Source organism: Lutjanus erythropterus, chromosome 21 (assembly GCF_056507025.1).
Source record: "Lutjanus erythropterus isolate fLutEry1 chromosome 21, fLutEry1.hap2, whole genome shotgun sequence".
NCBI lineage: Eukaryota > Metazoa > Chordata > Actinopteri > Lutjaniformes > Lutjanidae > Lutjanus > Lutjanus erythropterus.
This window is the reverse complement of record NC_139337.1, coordinates 8,182,713-8,209,705: the sequence shown is the minus strand read 5'-3', so window position 1 is coordinate 8,209,705 and position 26,993 is coordinate 8,182,713. Positions and strand designations below refer to the sequence as shown.

Below are 26,993 nucleotides of genomic sequence, written 5' to 3'. Positions count from 1 at the left end.
TGTCTCCCTCGTCTTTGTTTTCCAGTCCTTTCACCTCTCTGTTTCCACGCCTCCCGTCTCACACAAACACGCACATGTGCATTCCTGCGAACAAAAAAAGCCTTGATTTCGACACTTTCGACAGAGTTTGAAGGTGTGTCTTTTGTGGCAGCGAGCCTGTTCAAGAGTGCGTGAAACATTCCTCGGCTGGTAATTATCAACAGCTGCAGAAATTGTGAAACAGGTACCGCAGCTTCTTTACGGTGAGAGCTATACAGCCCACATTCATGTGCACCGTAACCTTTCAGCCTGTAGCTGTCTTTTACTGCGGTTGTCATGGTGGAGGAGCTGGAACACAGCATGATTAGTAGGTAACAAGGTCTTTTAAAAAGTTCATGGTCTGCACCTCTAATCCACTTTGTAATGCAGTGGAACGGGAACATGCAGTTAAATATTCCTGCTGGCGGAGGAAATACCATATCTGTCATCTCATACCAAACTTAAAAGTCCAGAGTAATGTCCCTGATGCACTCTGTGACAGACAGAGTACTTGTTGTTTTTACAGAGGGAATACTGCCAAGATGGATATGGTGCAGCTCATATCAAAGGTTGGGGTTTTTAGTGCATAAATCCAAGAGATTAAATGGTCCATATGACAGCAGCAAGCAAGCCCCACTGTCTGATGGAGATCTGTGCAACATACGTTGGATGATATGACATCAGGACTGGCATCCTGCACCCAGTCATTTTGGGGCAGCAGGGCTGAAAATATCAGGCCTCGCTGTGCAGCTGCAATCGGAAAAAGGACAAAATATCTGGTTGGGTGGCCCGGCATATTCTCCCGAGACTTCAAGCTGGTTTGATTCTCATCTTTGGGGCGTTTTCAAACCTATAGATTTTTGCCTGTGGTCCATGGATGCATTGGTAACTTGTTGGCTCTTCCCCTTGGTTTAGTGTCTTTTCACACAGAAAGAAATTCAAGCAAACCAAAATGCCATTTGAGAACGTACTAATTGGTGAGGTTAAGGTTGTTTCAATAGCGATACCATTTTTGGAAATCTCTCCAATGCTGGATCAGGTATCGGGCAGGCCAAACAATGCTGATAGCGGTAATATCAAACCCATACAGGGTTAGTAGTATACAGCTGTTAAACTGATAATAATAATGTATTTTTTAACACATCGGAATCAGATCAGAGCCTGTTACACAAAGGTCAAGTATCAGAATTCGTACAGTAAAGCAAAAAATGGTAATGAAAGAGTAGTCCAGAAGATTCTGAACAGTCTGATTGAGAAGGTTGGAATTGGATGTTAAAAGAAAAAAAAAAAAAAATGAAATAATGACCAAGTTTGAAGTTTGGATAAAGTATGATAGCTCGTGTTGGGTATAATTCTCACTGAAGCTTTGAAACCCCAGAAATGGAGTTTGGGAAAGACCTTCATTGAAAGTCATCCAGGGTTTAGCAGAACTGTCCAGTATTGACTGTCTTGTCTAGCGAGGTTGCTTTTTAAAGTGCTGGGCTATGACCTCCAGAATAGCCTCAGCGCTCCTTGACATCAATTTTACAAGCCTCCTGAACTGTTCTGTAGGGAAGGACACCATTCTTTGAAAAATATTCCCTCATTTAGTGTTTCAGTGTTGGTGGTGGACAGCACTGTCTAACATGATTTAACAAGGTGTTCAGTTGGGTTGAGCTCTGACTGCAGACCATAAGCAGACTGTCCTCACTAGAAAAATGGTGGCATAAATCGTCTTTGCAAGCAACTTATTTACCTGTCCATCTATCCATCCATTGTCCATAAACATTTATCCTGATGGGTTATGGGGGGGCTGGAGCTTATTCCAGCTGACACTGGGCAAGAGGCGGGATACACCCATGTTACGCATGTTTGTCTTTATTGCAAGATGGCAACCTCTTGTGGCCATGAATGGAGCTGTACAGCTTTAATGGACAGGTGATGTAGTCTAAAGAGCGAGCAAGTCCACATATGGAGAAGGTAGGATGGATTGATGGGTCAAACACATCCAGACTTTCAATTAGGAGACTGGGGTTTGTGTCAGTGTTGACTTACCTTAAAATTTAATTCTAATTACATTGCATCCATGAATTGCCAGACTTATGTAAGTCACGTGACATAACAGAACATACTTATTTTAACCCAAACCACATTTTTTTCCCTACCAAAACTGCAACCATTTCACACTGTTGATGTGAATTAAGCACATACTTAATGTCTGGCACTGCTGTTGCTGCCAGGACTTTCCATCAGGCATGTCGTTTTGGGAGTCATTGGCAATCAATCTATCCTGTCTTGTGAGCACAAAAGCATGTTTGAATAGCATATGATTCACTCATCAAACCATTCGGTGAGCCCTTGTGTTCTGCACGGACTCATATATCCAGGTTTTTCCTTTAAATGACACCTGTTTGTAATCTCTATCCCAAAATAGCACAGAGGTGTTAAATCATGTTCAAATTCTTGGCTGATGACTCCAGAGACAGACTTTTCAATCAGACCCTGAGGTGGAATGCTCACACTGACTTTGTGCCAAATGGTTTGAACCTGTACATTTCACTCTGACTCACTCACTGTCGTGAATAGAAAGGCCGGGCTAATGAAATCAAGTGCACTGCTCACAGGAGCCATAAAATGTCTGCCTTTGTACCGGGGCTAATTATTCATCAGGGCTGTACTAAAGATTAGTGTGGATATATATGAAGAAGCAAATCCTTTAAATGGCTCTTTTATTGTTCCTCTACAATCCCCCCCTCATTTTAGATATGGCACAAGCAGGCACCCTTGTGAAATGACTCTAAGCCATTGTTCCTGTGTTATCCGGAAGACACGAAAGGCTAGTTAGTGCTGCCTTTGATAGAGATGCCCGGCACCATTTTAACATTTGTGTTATCAGCGAGACAGAGAATTACTGAGGCTGGGATGGGAATAAAGCCACTCGATCCTCTGTCTCCCTCGCTCTCTCTAGGAATAAAATAATAATAACGTGCAGGGATTGTAGGCTTATCTTACTCCATTGTGTCACAAAACTTTTCAAACGGGGGACATCTCAATATGTTCAGAACGCATGTCAACCTCCTGAACTGACACAGTGCTGCTTGCATTCCTCACAGGGCAACACAATGATTTGTTATTTCTGAGAACAAGCAGATTATAATGCACAGTACATGAAAATCATAAGAATGAAGGTTGAGGCTGTTAATTCTCTTGCATGGGAGGTCTGCCTAAATGCATACTGAATATAGTGATTAAGTCTGCAAAAAACTTTAATCAGCACACTTGTTTATAAAGCCAGCTGTGCAATCTCAAATGCATTACAGTAAGGTGAGGCTGAGGAGCAATGGGTGGCTTTCTGTGAGCTGCTCACCAGCTCTGACGCCCCCTACAGGACAGAAAGCCTCCTAACCGCAGAGACCTGCAGCTGGAAGCCTCCAGTTATTGCAGTCACTTGAGCTAAAACAGCAGAGAACTCAAGCATCTTGAGCCAGGTTAACCCTTAAGGAACTTTGGACTTTCAGTTCTCTTTATTCTGGAGAGTTGCACAATGACAGAAAGTATGAATGGATGTTTTGACCGCAGGTTTTGCTCTCTCCACTCTGAGTTCCAAGAAGCTGTCCAGTTTTGTAATCAGCTGTATCTGACAGCAAATATTTATTGTGGCACTTCCTGAAAGCTAAGATTTTTTCAAATGAGGATTGGTGCATGCACTAATTTAGAGCAGTGATTCTCAAAATGGGGGCTTGAGTGGGGTTTGATCTGTGTTTCCCAAAGCCCAAAGTGATATCCAAAAGTTTCAGAGGAGTAAAGAAACCAGAAACTATTCACATTTAAGAAGCTGGAATCAGACAGTTGTGATTTTTTCCTTAAAACATTACTCAGACTAATTCATTGATTATCAAATGATAATAATGATAGTCGACAGCTAAGTGATTCTTTGATTAATCATTGCAGCTGTACAGTGGAATCAACAATGTGGTAAGTCAGACTGATAGTTATGAGGATGGACAGATTTTATTTTAAACTATCAGATGTGGAAGTGAATGAAAAATGAAAAACAAAACTAAGGAATCTCCACTATGGCTTTATTAAATTGGACAGGCAGCCAAAATGTCTCATATGCCTGCAGTGTCTTGCCAATGAGGCGCTGAGGCTGCCAAATTGTGTTTTATTTAGCTTATGTATGCACTCAGAGTGACACCTTCTCTTGATAATAATGTCTGAGAATCTTCTAAGAGACACTTTAAATGAACCCTCTTCTCTTGTTTTACCTTTGATGTTTTGTTTAGGTGCAGTTTTACTTGCAATTAACTGAACTGATTGTACTGACTTGTATTGGTTTATGGATATTCTATGTTGTAATGGTTGAAATATTTTTCATACATGTCTAATATCTTTCCATTATATTTCTCCTGTGTTGTTCATTCACTATAGAAACGTAAATATAGGTTAAATTATTTCAGGGGACTTCCGTGAGGGGGTTCCTGGTATATTATCTATCTTGTAAGGGGTCCTTGGATGAAAAAACAATGAGATCCTTGACTTTAAAGGGTCATTCCTGATTAAAACTTTGCCTCAAAAGATGATTATTTCCAAGATTAGCCTTGTTTTTTAGGTCCAGTTTGCTTCCCTGTCACTTCTGGTGCTCATTCAACAGTTAACACGTGTGAAGTCCAACAAACATTTTCTTTTGATTGCTATCAGCCCTGTTTGAATCATCAATAATGTCAATTACAGACCCCTTTATTTATATATTTGTTTATTTTCACATGGTTTAATGACGGGTTGGTGTCAGATCTCACACATATAATGTCACAGATGACGAGATTATGGTCAAAGTGACATATGCTGTGTGTATTTTTGGTTCGCGCTGATGTGTGTGACAGACAGGCAGACAGATTGTCCACACACCAACAGAGAACAGCTTCTTTGTTCACAGCAACAACACTGTGCACTCAGTGAGTCCCTCGGGCCCCTATAGGCTCCCAGAAAACAGAGCAACAGCCCATATAGTACCTCTATGATATCCTTATGATAGTTCTATCAGAAGCTGTAGTGTGTACGGTGCTAAATTGTGTTATTTTTCTAACCTCCTTTAAGTCGATAAGTTGTCAACTATTGTTTGCCAGCTATTTTGATAACCGATTGATTGTTTTGAGTCATTTTTTAAAGAAAAATGTCCAAATTCTCTGATTCTAGCTTCTAAAATGTGAATATTTTCTGGTTTCTTTACTCCTTTTTGACAGTAAAGTGAATACATTTGACATTTGTGACATTTTGACATTTTATGGAACAAACAACTGATCGATTAATGGAGAAAATTATCAAGAGATTAATTGATAATGAAAATATCACTCCAATGATCATGCAACATCCTTAGTGACAGATTTACTATGATGTTCCTTCTGCATCCTTATATAAGTGCTATAGTGTCTCATAAGGGCAGATAAAGCTCAGAAAGATATTCTGAGTGATCCAAAATAAAAAATTGATCCAATCCAAGATGGCTTACAGAGACGCGTTTTATGTCTAATGTGACTTTCTGATGAGTCCAATAAGGACAGAGAGGCAGCTGGGTGAAATCTGCATCTCGATTGCAGAGCAGAGACACCCCCTCCACACACACACATTCAAACACACACACAAACACACGCACGCAGAGAATCGCGCACGCCCGCGTACTCATCCCTCGTAAAGGGGCGTGTGGGGCTGGCAGGGACTCAAACCTCCTGCATTTGCATCAGTGAAGGAGCGGAGAGCGGTGGCGCACGGAGACACTGGCGGAGGAAAGAACTTGTATTAGATTATCCAGGACTTTACTGCTTCTATACATTATTCCGTCCATCCTTTTGATATATTTGGGACTGCCTATTTTTCTCCTCACACTGGTCGGATTTCTCTTGTGACAGCGCAGAAGGAGAAGGAGCGAAACAACCCGGACAGATCAGCGGGAAGGAGACGAGTCTGTACGCGGAGAGGAGAGCGAGTCTCCGGGCATCTGCTGTGCGTCTTTGCGCGGTGGGGACCAAGGACCCAACTGGACTGCGCTGTGGTTCTCCCCCGGCGTAAGAAAACGGGGGTTTGGGGGGGGGAAACATTTTTTGACTTGCTTCTGGAGAAAATCAGGTGCTATTTTGAGCAGAATCGGAGGAAGCCTATCGGATCGTACACTCTGCTCCACGCATGTTGGAAGTGGAGAGAGGAAGGCTGGATGCCTGCGGGTTCGCGAGTCCTCAAGACGCAGGTGAATGCAGCTGTTTTTATTCTTTTTTTTAATTATAACAGTAGCTATACATGGGGACCAGAAAAAAATGTTAAAGTGCACTGAAATGATCATTTCTCATATTTCTTTTCAGAATTTTTACATTACTGTTTTTCATGATTTCCAGCACATTTTTTTAAACAAATTTGGCTGATATGATCCCATTGTTGATTTGCAGCTCATTTACGTTTATGACTTTAAGATACATGTATTACAACATGCGTATTAAAACTAAATTTTCATAATCACATGTTGACGCTTATTGTATTTAAGCAGGATTTTGCTGTACAGGACTGCGCCGATACTGAATCCCAGCCTGTTCCTGCTCCGTTCGTTCCTTTTTGTGCAGTGTGACCCAGTAAGGGCAGCCTTGAGTAAATGTCTCCAGGCTGCTATAATTTACGCTTTAATTGATTTCCCCTAAATTTCAAGAGTGTCGGTTTTAATGGTGTCACTGTTGTGGGGCAGGTTTAAACAATCGGCGCATCTGGAGAGCTACTGGTGCATAAAAGAAATCCACAAGGTCTAAAGGAAAAGGAGAAAAAAAACACTTTCTATTATTTAGCTCCTGAGGGGGAAAAAAAGCTGGGCCTGTTACACTGAACGCTGCAGTACAGAAATACGCTTCAGTGTGAGCTGGAGTGTTTGGAGGGATGGATGCTAGTTGGCAGTTGTGGGTGTCACATGAAGTGATAAATCCCAGATAAAATCCTGAGGAAATACCCCTACAGTATTCCTTATAATCCAGACTTAAAGCTGCTACAAAGAACTTTCGTATTTTGTTCATTTTGGAGGCCCTTGTGGACTAAAGCGGTACGTTTCCACCATAATAACCACAACAAATTAAATTATCTATGTAAAAATCTCACCCTGCTTATTTACAACTCTTAAGCATAGGGAAAAATGTAAATACAGGCTTGTTTCATCTGATTTCAGGACTCCGACCCAGTGGCAGGCATTAAAAATAACTATACAGAAATGGCCAATCTTCTCGCGGATCGTCTCGCTTGCTTATGTAGGTCATATAGAGGCATCAACAATAAATTGAGACGGTTTCATAACCAGTTAAAACTCCTTGTAATAGCTTTAATGTTAAAATTCATTCTGTTCTATGGAAGCACTTTTTCATCAGATATATTTCCCAGATAATGTTTTTAAATGTTCCTGGAGGGAGTCCTGTTGTGTCACTACATCTCCCATTAATGTCCTGCTCCTTTTTTGTGAGAGATGAGAGAGGGAGGGAGGTGGGAGAGAGAAAGAGGAGTAAGTAAAAGAGGGAGGGAGAGAGGGAGTCATGTCACTTAACGGACTGCTGCTGCTGCTCTGTGACTCAGTGAGCAGCTCCGCTTACATATATAAAGACAGAGAGGGGGCTTTTCCCACATAGGGTGGCTATTTGTAATCAAGCCAATCATCAACCTCGCTCTGCTCCGAGCCTATAGACGCAAAAGTGGTCACAATTTGTGGGGAAGGGGTTGTGCCCGTGCCTTTATAGTCCTGTTTGTATCATTTGAAATTGAGGGAAATGTCTAGAGCGCACGACCGCAGCGCGCATTCCTCCTAACCTGCTCTGCTCACATCTCCGTCTATCTCTTCTTCTTACTCCACAGCCACACAGGATTACCTCCGCCTGCGTTATCATTTGACGGAGTAAAAAAAAAAAAATAAAGAAAGAAGGAGTGGGGGTCATTTCTTCATATATCCTGCGCTTTGGTTTCATTTTGGAGAGGATATGGCACGGTCGGCGCTGGAGAGAGGAGCGCAGCCGGCACAGGCGAGAGGAAACAGGAGCTGAATGACAGGATGCCAGCGACCTGAGCCCACACTTCGTTGAAAAAGAGACACTTCTGCTTTATTTGTCAAGAAGAGGAAAATAAGAATAAACCTGTCGGAGGAGTTTAATTTCGGAGCCTTTTTTTTTGTGTGCGTAATTTCATTTTTTTGGCGAGAAAACAAGGATGCATTGTGGATTAGCCTTTCTCCTGTTCATGGGAATCCTTTTGGTGGTCAATGCTTTCAAAAACGGTGAGTGTGACATCTGATATCTCTATAAATAAAGCTTTTCTGTCCTCTGCAAAGCTACTAATCCCGATATTTTTTTAAAAGATTAGCCAGCTCTGATCCGCGCTGATCTTTTGGCAAACTCGCGAGGCGCTCACCTGCCTGTCTTGCCAACACCTAAAGAAAATCCTTCTTATGAGATTTAGACATTATTACTCTATAGAGACTATCTTTAATTGCTTTTCCTCCTGTATTTAATATCTTTTATTTAAGATATTCCCCTTAAATCCACTGTATGATAACGGAAAATGATTTTTTGTTACCTTACTGCCGTTAAGTAAGTTTATATCCTAAATTTTATCACTAAAACATCTCTAAATATGTCTTTATTTGTATTTACGCGATTACAGTTTCTTGCGAGACCTGTAACTTAATATAAACTCTTTTTAGAACATTTGATAAAGTGTAGTTTTAATCCTTTTTTGTGGGACAATGAGCTGTTGTTGAGCTGTGATGAAGTTCAAAAAGTCACTTAGAGAACTTCCCCGTGTTCTGTTCTTACAGTTTCATTTCCACTTTTATTATGCTTTCATTGCTCACTCGTTTTGTTTCAATTAAACTGATTTTCAAGAGGTGTGCCTGTTTATGTATTAGAGCAGCAGATGGTGGAAGCTTTTAAAGTAAAGGGATGAATGAAGATAAATGTGAGACAGTAGCGGGCCTGAAAAACAAAGGATTATTCCTTTTAAATGATGAAACCCGTCTTGTAGAGGGAAGTTTAAAGGAACAGACTGTAGTTCCCCGTGACTTTTGAACTTCTTTTGAAGCTTCTCCATTCAGACTTTTTTATTCAGATCACTTGTACAGCTGGTCTTAAAGCTGCTCCTGTTCTTATTATTCAGTCATTAGGATTTGTCCGAGCTGCTTGTAAACACACCAGAAAGACAGTTGATTGTTGAATCTCATTCCCTAGAAGGTAAATGCCAACATTTAGGGTTGGTAAAACCTCCTGAACACAGCACAACATTGAAAAAATAAGAAAATATCGGGATCATGAGTGATTATTGAAAGGAATTATGTTTATAGGAGTCTCTAAATCATTTTGTTGTCTTTTAGGAAAATGTTGCATATTTTGCCTTTAAGCATAAGTAGGAAAATATTCCTTCATCTCAGTGTAATTTACAGTAAAATAATCCCATTGTGCCACCGCATAAATTAAACAACTGTCTGCAAGAGCTCAGCATAAACAACATTGTATTATATTAGATCCCGTATTAATAATAATTATTAATATGCTAAATATGATTAAACTCTTCAGCATTTGTTTGTCTTGAACAGTTAAACTCTGGGGAATGATAGGATAGATAGATAGATAGATAGATAGATAGATAGATAGATAGATAGAGTTTGTAAGTTTTAAGTTTGAAATTTAAGTTTGTGTTATAGTGGGGTTAGGGCAACAACTAATAATTATTTTAACTGTCAATTATTTTCTCGAGTGATCGTTTAGTTGCTTGGTCTATAAAATGTCAGAAAATGGTGAAAAATTGATGATCAGTGTTTTCCAAAGCCTAAGATGACGTCCTCAAATGTCTTGTTTTGTCCACAACCCAAAGTTATTGAGTTTACTGTCATAGAGAAGTAATGAACCAATAAAATGTTCACATTTACAAGGATGAAATTAGAGAAATTTGATTTTTTTTTTCTCCTAAAAACATACTCAAACTGATTAATCGATTATCAAAACAGTTGCCGATTGATTTAACAGTTGTAAACTAATCAACTTGTGGTGTTAAAGACTGTTAGTCTAACAGTCGATCTGGTGTAGTCTAGTTCTTCTACCTCTGTAATATCAGCTAAATGTCCAAATCTGAAACATGAGTTTCTTTTGTTTCTGTCCTTGAATAACTCTTCACTCTCCTTCTTGCAGATAAATGTGGAGGCAACATCAGAATCTCAACCGCCAACTACCTCACCTCTCCCGGATACCCCATTTCTTATCCTCCTTCTCAGAGATGCGTGTGGGTGATATCTGCGCCGGGTCCTCACCAGCGGATCCTCATCAACTTCAACCCGCACTTCGACCTGGAGGACCGGGAGTGCAAGTAAGTGCACCGCAGAGTTAGCGGTCTTCTTGTCTATGAGAAACAGATGGCCCTAAATAACTCATTCATTTAATCTGATTTTGTCCCCGGGGCCCGATCTGATCTAAAGTTAGTTGGGAACAGAGTGAAACCACTTTTATTCAGCAAAAATGGATGAATGACATAAAAGTATCAGTGAAATTTAAAATTTCCAGGCCTCCAGATGTCACTTTGGGAACCTCTACACTATGAAACCTATAGATTTATGCTCATTTACATTTAATAGCATGTATACAAGTGTGTTCCTGTGTGTGTGACACTCATCGCCCCTTCCCCTCATGTTATATTGCACATGAAACTGCGCCATCTAGTGGCTGCAGCCTCAATGAAACCGTGTCGGTGCTCTGGCTCTGCACAGCACAGGGCAGCAGGAATGCTTCCCCCCTCTTGCCATTTGGTTTTGGAATGTCCTCACTTCTCGTCTTTGTGGAGTGAAGTCACCGGGGTGTAATATTGATTTGAGTCGCTATGCTTTTGCTGAAGGCATTGAGGGAGGAAATACGAGTCCAAAAACCCAGCAGAGGCCATTAAATGTGGTTACTTTATGCACTGCAAGAAAAATGTCCTTCTTAATAAGCCATTTACTTTCATATTTGCTCTTAAAATCCCATTAACTCCTCAAAAGGAGTGAGAATTTCCAAGAATGGGTTACATAAAAAGACAAGCCTCATCTTATTTTAATCAGGCAGCCACTCTTTTCATGTCAGAGTTAGAATCAGGTGAAATTATCTGACTCATCTGGGTGTTTTCTCAACTCCAAACTAGGTGAAATTACCCTTTTAAGGTGGATCTCTCGGTGACAGTTAGTTACTGATCCTTATTTGACTTGTAAGCCGCGAGCTGTCGCATCCAACAAAAGGCTAAGCGGCTAACCTGTTGTCAGATAGATAGTTTAAGCCGATGAAACCGGAGACAGACAGTAATGTGATGAGCCTGTGTGTCAGTGTGGCTGCCCCGAGGTGAGCCTTGCCTGGGCAGACTGCCTCGCTCTGATTGCCTGCCTGTCTGTGTGCGTGTGTGTGTGTGATTGTGTGTGGTTTTAGTGCGTGTGTCGGTGCCTCTGCCTCTGCTCTGTCTCAGCTGTTTGTTTACGCTGCAGGGCTCGGGAGAGAACAGGGCTTTGCTGGATCCTGTTACTGTATCCCCGCTCCACCCGAAATCTGGACCCTTCGCTGCTTTTGTGCTCCCTCAAAGGCCCCCGTATATGTTTGCAGGGTTCAGTCTTTTAATCCCAGATTTCAATCCCACTTTAACCGTCTTTTTACTGCTGTCAGAGATTTATGGCGGGCTGAACGACGCTGCCTTTTTAAAGGCTGGATGCTCCTTGACACAGCTTTTGGGTTCCGATTTCAGCGCCAGAGGGACTATTAAACTGTCCGAGATTCTCAGTTAGAAAGAGAGAAAGCGTGAGGAAGAAGGGGACAGGAAGAGGAGGAGGAGGAGAAGTGGGGGGGTTAGCAGTAACAATGCTTGTGCTAATCAAATTAGTCAGGAATGAATTTCCTGTGTCTAAACACACGCTGTAAAAAAGAATTCAGTCCCCGCAGGCTCAAGGAAGGCAGCCTGTTTCCAGGTTGAAAAGAGGGCGGGCTTTGAGTTTAGCGATCCGTCAATGTATCATTTACAAATTAGCTCGGCTCTTTCATTTTAACAGCCACTGGATCTGCAGATTGTGGATTTGCCAGTTAATTGGCTGTTCATAAATTTGTCAGCAGATGAAGTTTGTGTAGAAGATGTGTTTGCATCTGTGAGATCCGTCTTCCCTGTTTGCTTGCTCAGTACATTTGGAGCAGACAAAACCTGTGTAAAACCAATAGTTTGATCAAAAGGTTATAAACCACTATAAACAGCTCAAGTTGTTTGGGATGATTTAGATTTAACACAAAGGGTTGAGTACTGTAGTTTATTTCGCTATTTATTTTATTTTTATTGATATTTTTTCAGTGTTCTTTTCTACACTTGGTTGGTAATGTATAAGGTAAATTATCTAACATGATAAATAAAGTATATAATATTCTGTAATTCTTTAATTCTTTACTCTGTGAGTTATTTGTTTAAGACAACAGCCTTCTGAAGACCTTTTCGTAGTCATATCAGTGCAAAATCAGCACACGATCCACATACAAAAGTCTGTTTTTTATTCAAGCTCATAAAATCAGTATATTGGCCACCATATTGATGATCAGTGAATTTTTTTCCCCTTTAAAATCATTGTTGGTCACAAAAATCCCATATCAGTCAGGCTCCAACTGAAACTCTAGTAGACTACTAATGTGAAACAGATACAGGAAGTGCTGAGTTTGTATTAACGGCATAATGCAGATCAAAACCAGGCTACATACTAAAATTTTGTAGTTGATGACCCACATTTCATGCCACAACTGAGTAGTCTGTTAAGTTAGCAGTTTAATGTTCCAAAATCCAAATCTTACTTTTTATTACATAACAAACTCGATCCGTCCACTGAAACACACAAGGGCTTTTAACTTGAAATACTTACTAGAAGTGTTGAGTTTGTTTTAACTGCATAATGTAGTCATTTTAACAGGGTGAATGGGAGCGGATCAAAACAATGTTTTTCCGTGTTAAAATATTTGTAGTGATGGCCCATGTTTCCCATCATACCTGGACAGAGTGCAATGCAAATTGTTGCTTTCCAGTGAAAACCACACATCTCCACGTTTCATGATTGAGAATTGTTCGACAAAACTGAAGGAGGCAGTGCTCCTTTATGAGCTCAGACAATTCTCCTATTTCTTAAGCCAAACAAACCATTTTCAAAGCCACTGGATCATTTGAAAAATGAACTGCCACAAAACATGCCTGTTTTTCTTTGCTCATGAAAAGTTGACATTTTGGAGATAAGTGGTTTTCACTGGACAGCAACAAAATGTCACTTTTATTTAGTGTTAGTGTTTGTGTCTAGTGATATGCTGCTATCCTAATTGTCATTTTTGTGGAAGTTTATTATAGTTTTAACCACCAATGAGGTGGTTGTTGACTCCAGCTGTATTTTGTTGCTGTGTTTCTAAGTCCTCGTCCCCTGTGTTGGATGTTATTAAAGGGTTGACGTCACTGAGAGCTGTTTTCTGTCTCTCATTCTGCACTGCCTGTCAGTATTTGAGGAAATGCTGGGTGCATTTTATTCTGCCAGTTGCCAACCCAAAAAAAACAGGTCTGTGACCCATTTTTTGGGCCCCGTCCCTATGTTTTGGAAACGTGGGCATAGAGGATATGCTAACAAATGACACAGACAGACGGCAGTGAAACTTAAGTAAGTCTCTGATTCATGTGGTCTAAAGACTGCACCGGAAAACGGGGTCGACCTGACCTACAGCTTTTTGCTATTTTTATCTCGGTGTACTGTTTCATTTTTAATGTTTTTAATGGAGTGGTTTTCATGGGACTTTAGTTCCACTTCACAATGTATTCCACCATGTGCGGCTACACAGGAAAGACAAGCCATGAAGTGAAATCCATTTTCCTTCTTAATCTCAAATTATGTCACTCCACAACATGAGTCATTGTGCTAATCGCTGACAAGGCATGTCATAGGTAACTCGATTATGGCAGAGGGAATAGTTACTTATGTATCTGCGGACAGTAGTTGGGTGTGATTTGTGTTGGGACTCGCTGTCCCAAACTCTACTCACCAAATCAGCCCTTACATAATGGAAACTGATGAGAGGCAGAATGGCTTCCTTATCTGATGGACTGGCAGAGTGGGTGGAGGCGGAGGGGGTGGGGGGGGTGGGGGCTACAATGCATGCTTCAGTGCACTGCCTTGCAATCTAATTAGTGGGTAAATGGAACACACATGCACCACATGTTCCCCAACACGGCTGTTATCAGCAAACCAAACAAGAAGCACTCAAAGTGGTGCTCGTAAAAAGAAAAACCAGCCTTTGCTGAGCGGAGCCCGGACGCCGCCACCGAGGTGGTGTTGTTGCACGTGTGTGCTACCCTTGACAGGTTTGTTTGGGGAAGTGCAGAGGCCTGTATCCTGAGAGCTGGAGGAGGAAAACACTTCATCACAGAGATAAGGAGACTAAGTGAGCCCTGCGATTCTGAATGCAGAACGTGTTTACCTTTCACGCACCGTTGTAGACTTTCACAGAGTGGAGTTTCAGGGGCCGCCCTCGCCGCTCTCACAGCTAATGAAGTTTGAGGCGAAGTCACAGCCCGCATCAAGGCAAATATTTGAAGTCAATTCAGCTCTGAAAATCGGTGAAATGAGCGAGCTAAGCTCAAGTGAAAAAGTGGAGTAAATAGATATGCCTTTGCCCCGCTCCCTCCCCGCGTATGCATTCTCTCTGTTTCTACTGATCTGATAAGACCTGTCAGGCGGCTCTGACTGTGGCAGCTCCGCCATCTGAAGGGAAAATGGAGGTTTCAGTGGATTTGAATCTAAACAAGTGACAGGCAGGTTTCACATAAGGCAGATTGAAGGGAAATTTATTTAAAGTGACAGCTCATCCTTAAATCAAAAACACATATTTACCTGTAGCGCTACTTTTATCTATCCACATAGATAGTTTTGGCGTAAGTTGCTGAGTTTTGGAGATATCAGCCTTCTCCCTGATGTAATTTAACTAGATGGCTCTTGACATGTAGTTTTGAAAAACTCAACTCCTAACTACTATATCACTGCACAAGCTAACTCTGTGGTGCTAACAGCTTTTTTAGGGGAGTTTTCCTTACTGGATTGCAGGGCCAAAGACATGGGGTGTCGCACACTTTGCAGACTGTTTTATACCAGTTTCCCTGACAACTGGCCCCAGCCCCCCATAAAATTGGTCTCCAACTGCCACTGGATATTGGGCTATATAAATAAAACTTGACTTTAATGTTTACATCCCTCGCTGTCACAAGCACTTGGCCTCTCTTCCATGAGTAGATGCACGTTTTCCTCTGCACAATGATATGGTTGGTGGATGTACTTTGGTAGAAAGAGTAATAAAAAAAACTCAAGAAAATCTTGAGTTACTGGGACATGATTTCTGGAAAGAAACGTTTTGAGCACCACAAGCCAAGTGCCATCTAGTTTCATTATATTCAAGAGAAGGCAGACAGCTTTATAGCCAGTATCTCCAAAACTCTGCAACTATGTTTGTATAAAATATATATTTCTGATTCTGGGGTGAGCTGTCCCGTGAATTTTTAAGACAAACAATAGTTCTTATTGTTCAAGTAAGATTTTCTGTTGAGAAATCTTACAAAGTTTAGGTTTCCAGTTTTAAGAGGAGAGTCTTTCATCCTGAGCTGCAGGCTGTTCTCACCATCCCCTCCTCTCCTGCCGACTCCAAGAAGAGAACCAACTTTCTATACTGTAGATATGATGTACTCCTGACAACATTATGAATCATTGATGGCATCGGATTTGCTGACCAGCCCAAAAACACAGTTACTTCTCCAGCACACTGAGATCCCTCGCAGCCAGCCAGTGAGTCAAGGCTGCACTGTTTGTTTTGGAGGAGCAGAAGAGAGGGGTTAAAAAACAGAGGGAGAAAAGAAAGGAGCTGTCTCGTCTTTCTCAGTCCTCCCTCGTGTCTTTGCTTTTCTCTCTGTCTGGATGGTATTTTTCTGGACCCCACAGAAATTCCAGTGTGACAGCCTGTGCGGTATATGGAGGGGGGTGGTTTAGATTAGATGTATGGCAGGGTGGTACTAGGCAGTGGAGATATTTGAGGAATGCCTCCTCAAGAAGCCCTTTGTGGGGGAGATTGAAGCCTCCCGCCTTGCCACGCTTCAAAAGTCAATGAGAGCCCCCCTGCCTTCAGGTGCCTGTAACTCAAAGCTTTGGAAAAGCACTCTTTTCCTCTTTTTAATTGTAGCCCTCTACTCTCTCTGTCCCTCTGCCCCTTCCACTCTGATCTCCCGCTGAGCTGCTCCTGTGGAGCTGCTGGGCTTGCTGGGAAGGCAAACATTCTCTGCTGTGCACCCTCTACAATAGACATCCTGCCCCTCCTGGCATTCCTGGACTCCAGAGATGACTAACAGGAGCTTGGGAAGGGGGAGCGGGGTGTTACCCTACCCTGGATCTATAGTTGGCTCTTCCTTTGTCATGTGGAATCCCACTAACTCCACTCATATGCTCATAGCGTCCAACAAAGAGTGCCACCTGTTTCCAGGAAGTGAGAGTGAAGGACAGAAGGGGCTTTAGGGAAAAGATCCACACTGGCCACTTTCCCTAATTCCCCCATTACTAGGGCTGGGTGCTCAATCCCTCTAAGGTATCAATCAAAATGACCCAGGACCAAGTAGTATTGAAACTTCTCTAGTCAGATGACACCTGCATTGAAACTTTTTTTGTACCCAGATCTAAAAAAAAGACTATTTGCATGGTTTTGTCTCATAGCCAACTGCAAGTATTTTAAAGGGACATTCATTGATTCATTATCTTGGAGGGGTCGTGGGGGGTCTGGAGCCTATCTCAGCTGCTATTGGGCAAGAGGCATCATACACTCTGGACAAGTTGCCAGTTCATCTCAGGGCTGACTGAGTTAAAGGGACAGATCAAAATACATATTTTCTCCTGGCGTGTAGTGCTATTTATCCAACCAGATTGTTTTGGTTTGACTTGCAGAGTTTTGGAGATATTGGCCGTAGAGATGTCTGCCACCCTTACGATATAACTGGCAAAATGGCACTTGGCTTGTGGTGCTCAAAGCACCAAGAAATACATTTGAAAACTGGTGTCTCTTTCCACAAATCATATAGAAACTGCTTTCTTTCTAAGTACAAAAGTAAGTAGATCCAATAGATTCTTCTGCAGAAAGAAAGTTGATTTTTGGTTGAACTGCAGCTTCAGCTGGCAGCTACAGATAGCAGCTCCATGCAGTTGTTGGTGGTGAACGAGGGCACAGTCTATGTGCCGAAATACCACCAAAATGTTTGAAAGAACGGAAGTCAAACAAAATATCGAATATATCATATCATATTGAAGTACTCTATTGGGATCTGTATCACTTTAAGGGTACTGGTATTGGTACTGGTAACCCTACCTGTTACCCTTCCACCTGAATAGCATTCAGTAGCTCCCCAATAAAGAGTAGTGGAGCTTCACAGCTAGGGGAATGAGGAGCAATAACCCTGCACCGGATCTGCCCCCTCACTCCTCTCTCACACTCCTCTGCAAGGCAACCATGGGCAAATAAGGAGAAGTGGGCTGCGTGACCGTTAATCAGCCGTTGTCATGGAGGAAAATAAATAAGGCAGGAGCGCAACAGGAACCTTTTCTTAACTGGCCTGTGGCGGTGGAGGCTTTTAAAGAAGGGAAGTGCTGTGACCTCTGCGGCTGAGGGGGATGGAGCTTTGGAGTGACAAGGATTGTTGGAGATACTTATGGCCTGTTAGCAGACATTTACTTCTGTTGTCGATGTGTGCTTCTTTTCAAAGTGCATGTCAGAGAAGCATCCACGCCAGTGGAGTTCAAAGCGGCGCTGCAAAATAGGCACAGCAAAATAAAGAGAGCGTAGGGCGACACCGTTTCTTTTAACTACCAGGTTTGACAAAAGCAGCTGAAATTATGCACCTGGTATTTTCCACAGCAATAGACTCCCGCAGCTCATGACAATGGAAATCAAATTACACCTAAAATTACATTGAAACGGTGTACCTTGGAAAAACTAGCTTGTCAGCAGCATATCAAAGAGCAATCCACTTTGAATGTATCTTGTTTGCACTTCACAGCAATTGCACCAAGCCTTATTTTGTCAGCATGGTAAAACTTCCAGAGACAAGCACTCTGCATCTTAAATTTCTATTTACAACACATCATCCCAATTGCTACCTGCAAAACGATAATGAGGCAGGTGAGCCGTTCAAAGCAAATTCAAGCCGCAGCGCCGGTGAATGCTAAGTGCTCACCTTGTTCATTAACCAGAGGGCAGAAAAGATAGGACTGCAGACAGAAAGCAGTTGACCTTCATTCTCGTTACTCTCCTTCCTCTTCTTCATCTCTTTTAAACAGAAAGGGTTACTCCCTAGCTAATGAGCAGGATTAAAGTAGGTCTGTGCACGTGTGTCTGCATGCATGCAATACATGTATGTGTGTGTGGGTGACCGTGGGGTGGGGTTGAGGGTCTTTTTTTTTCATCTGCCAGTGAAGTGTTTCACCTTGGCCGCGGCTTGGAAGGGCAGCCTGATTGAAAAGCTTTCTGGCCGTGGCATCTGCCGTCCTCCCCGCTGCTCTGTCACCACTTTGATTCATGCACAACCTGACCACAACCGGGAGGCGAGCCACTCTACCTCACAGCGGGAGGGAGGTCCACTTCACAGCGGAGGAGTAGGAAGAGGAGGAACGAGGGAGGGGAGAGAAAAGAGAGAAAGACGAGACAAGGCCCCGTGCTCATAAATAACCCGCCGGATTTCAAGCCTCGGTCACATATCCGAGAGAGCACAAAGCATCATACGGTCTCACGTGTCTGCCTGTTTTGTTTTTCATCTCGATGTGGGAGTTAGCGACTCGTGTTTGCCAGGGATTGAGTGTCACTAAGCTGTTTCTGGCACATGCCCGGTGAATTCCTTTATTCGTCTTCTTTCCAGCCCCAAACCAATGCAAGCTTCCCTATATGGAAGTTTCTTTTGGAATGGAGCTGCGGCCCACACGGCTTAGGGATGTCAGTTGTATGCTCTTTTACTCTTTTATCCAAAGCAGATTGCTAGAAAAGGAGATGTATGGAGAGACTCATGATTAGAGGACAGCATTTGGTAATCTCAGCTCTTGATCTGGACACGCATCTATTGACTGTAAGAAAATTCATGCTCATTTTCCTTCCAGCGCCGATGAAAAAGTATTAAACACTCAGGCTATGATTCAATTATTTGTTTCTGTTTCCAAAGGACAGTTGGCAATAAGTAGCGTCTCCCCCTCTCTCTGCCTCATATAATATAATTAGCAACAGGTTTTCGTCTCTCGCCTTTTTTTCCCTTTCCATCAAATGCTGATTTTTATGAGGCTTTATGGAAAACAACAAGAAGAGATGTGGAGAGTGAATGAATGAGGAATAATTTGAGCTCATGATACGTGGGTGGCGAAGCAGTAGTCAGGGGTGGATTACTTTGAGACAGTTCCTCCCAATGTCTTACTTATCTAGCCGTCCCAGAGGAGAAAGGAAAGAGAAGAGGCTGTTTAGTTGAATTGATGAGGGGAGTTCTGGACACTTTAATACAGCGTGTCCAAGCTTGTCAGACATGTTTCGTTCAGTGGTCTAACCTTGAATGGGGACTCATGATTTTGATTGATGTGGCCGTGGTCTTACGCGGCCTGTTTGTTGCTCTAACGCCCTGGTGCCTACAGATCCTCAAGGGGTGGCAGGTGGGAGGGGGGCTCAGCAACCGCAGGGTTCTTTAGTCAAACAATCAAGCAAGTCCCCAGAGGGCCTCTGGGTGAAGCAAAGTTTGTTTGCAGTGTGTAAGAGGGTAGGTAGGTAGGAAGTAAAGCCAAAAGACCCTCCTGTCTCGGTCCCAGATCCCCGGGGTCATTTTCGGTCACTGTGTTTCTGCACAGTGGGCTGTCGGCTCGCTGGTGTTTCTCCACCACTCAACTCGGCGTGATTCGGCCAGGGCGGCAAGCAGACAGTGATTGATGGGGCGGTACCCCACCGCTCTCTGATTGAGTTAGAGCCACTCACAATTCCCGGCTTTGTTTGCTCTTTGCTTGATCCCTCCTCGCTAAATTGGCAACATTAGTTGTGGTCTTTCTTTTTCATTGCAGCCACCGCTGCAATTTTTTTCTCACGGCTTTATTTCTTTTGTTAGATGGCAGTAATTGTAAAAAAGGACTGTAAATTCAGCCTCCACAGCAGCCTTTCATGGCATTATCACAGTAGGATAGTGCTGAAAGTGTTATTAGTAGCCTGCACCTCTGGCGCCTGTCCAGCCCTTCCAAGATGACCTCAACCTACACAGGGATAAGGCCCCTCTCTTCCATGCATACCCAAGGCAAATTCACACTACAGATTTTCAAGCCTGATTTTCCACTTGTTTTTAGAGATTGCAGACAACATCTCCCAGATCAGAGGCAAATCAGCGAACGCTCATGTGAGTGATGATCACTGTGTGAATAGTTCAAAGATCCAAGAGCTCTCTGAGAGCTCAGAGATACAACCAGATACCCCAAAAATATCAAGCAGCTTTAATATCTGGTCGTGTCAGGTTGTTGCTTCCACTTAAACACTTAGGTGTTGTCATGACTAGACGTAGTTTGGAGACCAGACAGACTCGGTGGGGATTCCTCAGGTAAAAGATCTTGCGATGTTTGACCCCCTGTCACTCATGTTGTGTAAAATTCTTCAAGATTCCCAATTAAAAGGCAGAAAGTTGTGTAGTGTGAACAGCACAATGATCTAACAACTTTGAAAGTCCTACAATGTGACCAAGGCTTTACACAATCTCCCAGAGGATTTCACCAAATACTTCTGGACAGACGGCCTCTAATTTGGCAGGAAGGTTTGATTGTAGGGCCAGTAAATGGAAGAGTCACCTTGCCCTCCGAATGCTGGCAAGGGCTGGCTGGCCATCAGCACTTAGATCAGCCCTGTAATGCCAAGCATTCAGCCTCTCTACCCAGCACCACGGAAGAGATGCACCGCTTGGCATGTGGCCCTCACAGCACGGCCTATTTGGCTTCCAAAGTGCTGCATCATTGGAAAATCTGAGTTCTTTGCACGCGGTGAGAACAATGCAACCGTCAGAATGAAATAAAGGATGTGGTTTTAAACATTCGAAATTCCGTCCAAGGGCCGATCCACATTCAAAGGAAATCTGGCAACAACTGATCAACTTGGCCAAGCTTGCAAATATCTGCCTATTCTAAAAGCACTCGCCTTATTTATTTTCATCACCATCCTTTTTCCTCTTCCTGTTAAGACCCAGGAATAGTTTGTCTTGTCTCAAGTTTATTGTGTGGTTTAAGGTCAGGTGTGGTTGCTGCTGGCTGTTTGTGCATATTGTATACACTCAAGAGGACAATCCCAGTCCTAAGAGGACAATCCCAGTCTTTCACAACACTCTCTCAGGGCCTGTTCGCAGCCTCCCCTGCCCCCAGCCAAGTTGCTGCATGTCCAGCCAGATGACCGGGTCACGGAGTGTCCAGCCCAGACTGCGCTCTGACCCCCCAACCCTTCAGCCGCCTCCACAGGCTGCAAGGAGGACAGAGAACAGACAGAGGAGGGAGAACACTGGGGGGACGGATGGGGCGTTTAATTGAATAATTCCCAGTGCAGTTATTACTACCATTGCCCTCGAGCTTCCTAGCCATTGCAGAGCCTTGTGAAAGAATCTTAGAGACAGAAAGAGCATGCTTCCTGGCAATGAACCTTTTGCTGGATTCATGATGGCACTTAAATTGCCAACTTCTTTGTTTGTTTCTGTCCTTGCACTGCCTTTATCAACCACTCAACTTACTGTAGATGCCATCACGCTCTTTCTCTATCTCCCTCATCAGTCTGTTTCCTTTTAACGCACCAAACATCACCGTCCCACCTAACACACTCCTTCTCTCTTCCTGTCCATTGTAGAGATGTGAGTTTTGAGCAGCACCCAAAAGCTTTACCTCTAGTTGACCTCAGCCTCAACTCCCCCTCCTCCCTCCCCTTTCCTCCTTTACTCTCCTCTTCTGCTCCTCTTGCCTTCTTTGAATGCGGCATGCTCCTCGCACACACAGCTCATTACCCGGCGGGGAGCACCGCTAGCTTCTCTCACAGCATCAGAAACAGACAGATAGATGATTGCCTTTGAATATGCCGCTCGATTTTTGGGGAGTGCATATTGTTGCTGTTTTTTTGTCATCAGCCCGTGAAATGTAAAGTTATGTAGCGTTCACTCGGCTAATTTTAGTTCCATGGAAAGTTCAGTAGGTCACTGGCTCAAGGTTGTTGACAATTATCTCCATGTTTCCTCATGTTTCTTCTTGTCACATGGTTCCAGCATGCTGGACCCCAATCATGCACATTCTACACATGGACTCATGAACAGGATATCCAGTAACAGTCTGTCCCCTAATGAGCACCCCTTTATGTGACATCCTTGAAGTAAATGGGATACTGTTCTTGTACCTTTTTGACTTTTGAGTGTCATGAGCCTGATTTCTTCTGAAAGCTAACTTTTTGGAGTCTCAAAAAGTCACAATTAGTCCAAGTGATAGCAGAGGCATGTTATTACCTCTGCCATGGAGGTTATGTTTTTGGTGCTGTTTGTTCGTTTGTTTGTCTGTGTGTCCGCAGGATTACTGACAAACTACTGACCTGATTTCCGTGAAACTTGAATGAAGGGTGTAGCATGGGCCAAGAAAGAACTGATTAAATTTGATAGTGGATCTGAATTATGTGCAAATACAGAAATAATTTTTCACCTTCATTAACATTGCGAGATGGGGGATCTGTGGTCTCTGAGTGCCCTTGGAATTATAATAAAAATAGTTGCCTGTTGCTATATCTGGTTGCAGACACAACAGAGGTACATAGCCACAAGACAACTAATTCTGTTACAAATGTGGTGATGAATGCACCAAAACTGAACATTGCTTTTTGTGGCTGATGGTCTATGGTTTACATTGAATTATGAGGCCTTGTGCTCTCAAGTGATGATTTGAGTAGGTGTCAGCCCAAATAATGTAACAACCCCCCAGTCACAGCCTATATATTTGGACCTCTGGACTGTTTAGTGTTAAGGTTAGTTCAGATTCAAAGTCACACAATAACACAAAGAAAGCAATCAAGGCAGGAGCATCAACTCTTGTGTTCTGCAAAGTAAAATGACTGATTTCACATATAGATTTGCTTTGGATAGAGCGATATTTGGCTCAAATAACAGTGGTCTCCACTTGGAAATAGTTGTCTGATGGCAAGGTGAAGCAGTTAAAATACTTTAAACGCAGCACACACTTAAACTGATATAGATTTTTTTTGGTGGACCATTTTTTAAAGTGGCTAAAATATGTTTTGCTGCTGACCCTGTCCACAGCAGTAGAGTGTTTAGCCTTCTACACTGCTACACCTGCTGCTTCTACAAACTGGGGGCGTGCCAACTGTGGTTATACACTGACTATGGATAAGTACTTTATACAACCCCACTTCAAAAGATCCAAGCTATTCCTTTAGGGGGTTGTAATGCATTGAAATACTCTACGAATTCCTACATTGTGAACTAATCTGACGTTATGGGTCTTTGAGTCTTCATTATACAGTAAGTAGGTTGAGATGAAGCAGCCTGTGCTCTCTACCACCCTGCAGGGCGTGTATGTATCCATGCCACTGACTCCCGTAGGTGCCCCAGGGGGTGAGCAGGCGACAAAAGCAGGGCGGGGACAGTGTATTTAAAAAAGACAGTATTCGCGCCGGCCCTGCTGTGCCACATCACCCCCTTTTCTCCTGGTGCCCTGTTATTTTTACCCTTGACTTCTCATTGTTGTAACGACGGCGTATCATCTGAGCCGTGCCACAGACCCCTGTGGAGGACTCTCTCTTCGCTCACCTCTGCCTGCCCCTCTCTCCTGTGTAATCAGAGATCCTCTCAAATGTCAAGGTGGGACAAATGGGAGCCATTCCCTCTCGTAATGGCCCCAGAAATGGGTTGGAGTGCTTCTCGGGCCCTCCCTCTCTTTCTCTCTTGCCTCTTTGAGAAAAGACATGGGCCTTTTCATCCTTTCTATCTTGTTGGCTTGCTTTCTTTCCTTGTATTTTTCAGACTTCTATGCCAATTTCTTGCTAGTCTTTTTTGACCCTTTGTAAGTTGTATCACAGAGTTTCTGCCTTTGTTGTGTTAACATGGTTACCCTTTTCACAACAGACTGTGTAAATGACATATTGTATAATAGCGTTCAGTCAATATGCCTATATAATAAGGCCTTTACTACACTGTGAAGTGTCTGAAGTGTTTCTTAGAATTCCACCTAAAGGGCTGGTTGCTTCATTTGCAAAGCATACATTTACATGTGAATATTCATATCTTCACACTAAGATGCCGTATGCTAAGCAATTTCATTTCTGAAGCTCACTTAGTGGGGAAAAGTGCTAAACGTGTATTTCCATTTGGCCAGGAGCATTTTCCTAATTAATTGTACTTACTCATTCCCGCTGTATTCATGATAACAACATGTGCGAGAGAAAGAGAAATGTGGCTAAATGGATATTTTCAAAGCTGCTCACAGCTGCAGCTATTATATACACCTTTTATATAGTCTTGAACTTTACACATCAGCGATGCACTGCAGATTGTTGTATTTTCACTGATTGAAAACTCCCTCATATTATAATTATTATTAAAATGGTAGCTTGCTGTTCTGTACTGCATTGATAGATGCTGTAGTGATGCACTTTGCATGTAAATATATGGTTAGGGTTATTATATTTCCCTTTTATATCAAAGAAGGGTTTATTTGGAATATAGTTAAAAGGAATTGATCACGTTTTTAACTTTAATCCCACCAACTGGGGTCATATCTCACAGGTGTCATGAATTTGTCAATCAATTTGTTCCCAAAGCCTTTAAAAATATGAATCTCAGCCTGGGGGAACCCAGTCAAAAGCACCCAATTCAACCAATGTCGTTTTAGTGGCTGGAACTATTTATTGAGCTCATGTTTGCCATGTGTTCTCATTTAAAGTGTCACACACACCCAGTGGAGAAGTGATCCAGTCTTAAATTAATAACAATGTGGGTTTTTTTTCATATGACATACAACTCATAATGTTTTGAGAAGAAATAAGTTAACATTTTGCCATCATGGTTGTTTCTTACAGTATTATTCTTGGGTAGTCTTTGTCTGTTGGTAGGAAGAGGGTTAGAAAAGTATTTTCAAAAGTACAGTTTCCAATGTGATAATGTTAAGAATATTTAATAACCGAAAAATCTGGGTGAAAATCATATTTTAGAAATACCCCATGCTTTGCAGTGCACCAAGCATTTATTGTTTTTTTTGTCAGTTTTAGGTAAAGTCAGCAGCTCGTTGACTTTTTTCTCTCCATTTTCTATTTGCAGAAGCATTTTCTGAGCTCAGCAAGAAAACGCAGTGAACATTATCCTCTTAGAGTCGCAATAACTTTTGAATTCATTCGAATTGCATAACTTTTAAAGCCCCTTTAAGAAATGTGGCTATTTTTGACTGATTATAATTTCTAACACTGAGCCCTTTGATTATTTTATCTTCAAGTCAGCAGTGTTAGGCCACAAGACTAATGAGTAAAAGCAACAAGGAGCAAGTTTACTGCGTCTTTTGTTTAAACTCCTGACGTATATTCACATTTCTATAATCATGTTATTGTGACCTATTTGTCATGCTTCTAATGAGGCAAAAAAGGTCAAAGTGTGCATAACAGGATGACTGAAAACACGCAGAGCTCTGCTTCAGGCCCTGTAGGCATGTCACAGCCTCCCATGGGAACAGAAAACGAGTCAGCTGAGCATACTTGAGCATCGGCGGGGTTCAAAGTGCATTAGGCCTTACATGTGAGGTGAGCACGGGGGATTTAGGCAGCCTGTTAACAGTGGCAGCTTTTGTGGTCAGTCCCCGTCTGGGTCACAGTAGTGTGAGCCTGTTCTGTGCGGAGCAGAAAGGATCCCCCCCCTTGGGGCAGAATTCTCCCTCTGTCAGTCTGTGCTCATATTTCCAAATAAAGGATTATTGTGCATGTTGCGGAGGGAGGGGGGATGCAATAATTGAGTCTAAATAGCCAAATTCATTAATTTGATTGTTGGCGACAGCAGATCTCTCGACAGTGTAATTAGGAAAGCTAATGGATGGAGGCACGCTAAATCCATCAATGCTAATGATAATTGCTGTTCAGGAAAGCGAACATGCTTTACGAACGTGTGGCCACAGCCCACCACAAAATCAGAACCAGCCAGGGTGTCTAAAAATATGACGGAGCTGAGTCGAACCGTGTGGGGGCGACACCCAAAGAGGCCAGTTGGACAGGAGCGGCTGAGCCATCTTTTCATCCATCTTTTTTTATATCTTCCATCCATCCATCCATCCATCCATCCATGCGGCAGCGTGGTGGTGAGGACAACAATCATGCCCTTCTCCCCTCGCCGTCAAGGAACCACTTCTGAACCCATCAGCTCTGATTGGTTGGTGGTTTAACCCGCTGGGTGGCTTGCCACGTTCTGAGGCCTTAAACTCCTGCAATAATTTTCTGCAGATTCAGAAGTGGAGGCACATCAGCGGAGAGGACAAAAGCTTTAAAAATCTCCAGATTTTTTCAAGCTCTATGTTCAAACTTCCGTTTTAAACAATATGTAAGACTCCAGTGTTCAAAAATGAGTACTGAAGTCCAAAATAGTGAGTTGGAGTCTTAAATCGAATAGATTACAGCCCTGTTTAATATACAATTTATGGTTGAAGTGAGTTGTTTGCTTCCATCCCCTCCTCCTTAGCCTGAAGCTCAGGCAGGTTGCCTGCAGGCTGCAGGGGTAGAAGCTGCACGAGTGCAAGAGGAATGAACATTATAATTGGACAATAACAGAGATGATGAGATGACAGCTGTTTCAGTTCTCTGTCGATGAAAAGTTAAGCCTGTTATCCTGAAAACAAAAGCACACTGCTCTGAAATTACACTCTTCAGAGTTCAGTGACTGCCTGCCTAGCT

At 42.6% G+C, this 26,993-nt stretch overlaps 1 protein-coding gene across 1 annotated transcript in view; it reads left to right on the top strand.

Annotated features, from left to right (window-relative positions):
- The first annotated feature begins 5,731 nt into the window (after positions 1 to 5,731).
- Positions 5,732 to 26,993, top strand: part of nrp1a (neuropilin 1a) — an 84,167-nt gene continuing 62,905 nt past the window's right edge. Inside the window, exons 1-3 of the mRNA XM_084710343.1 lie at positions 5,732 to 6,238; positions 7,867 to 8,281; positions 10,164 to 10,362. Of these exons, the coding sequence (XP_084566469.1) occupies positions 8,215 to 8,281; positions 10,164 to 10,362 (266 nt within the window). The 5' untranslated portion in view covers positions 5,732 to 6,238; positions 7,867 to 8,214. The remainder of the gene's footprint in view (positions 6,239 to 7,866; positions 8,282 to 10,163; positions 10,363 to 26,993) is intronic.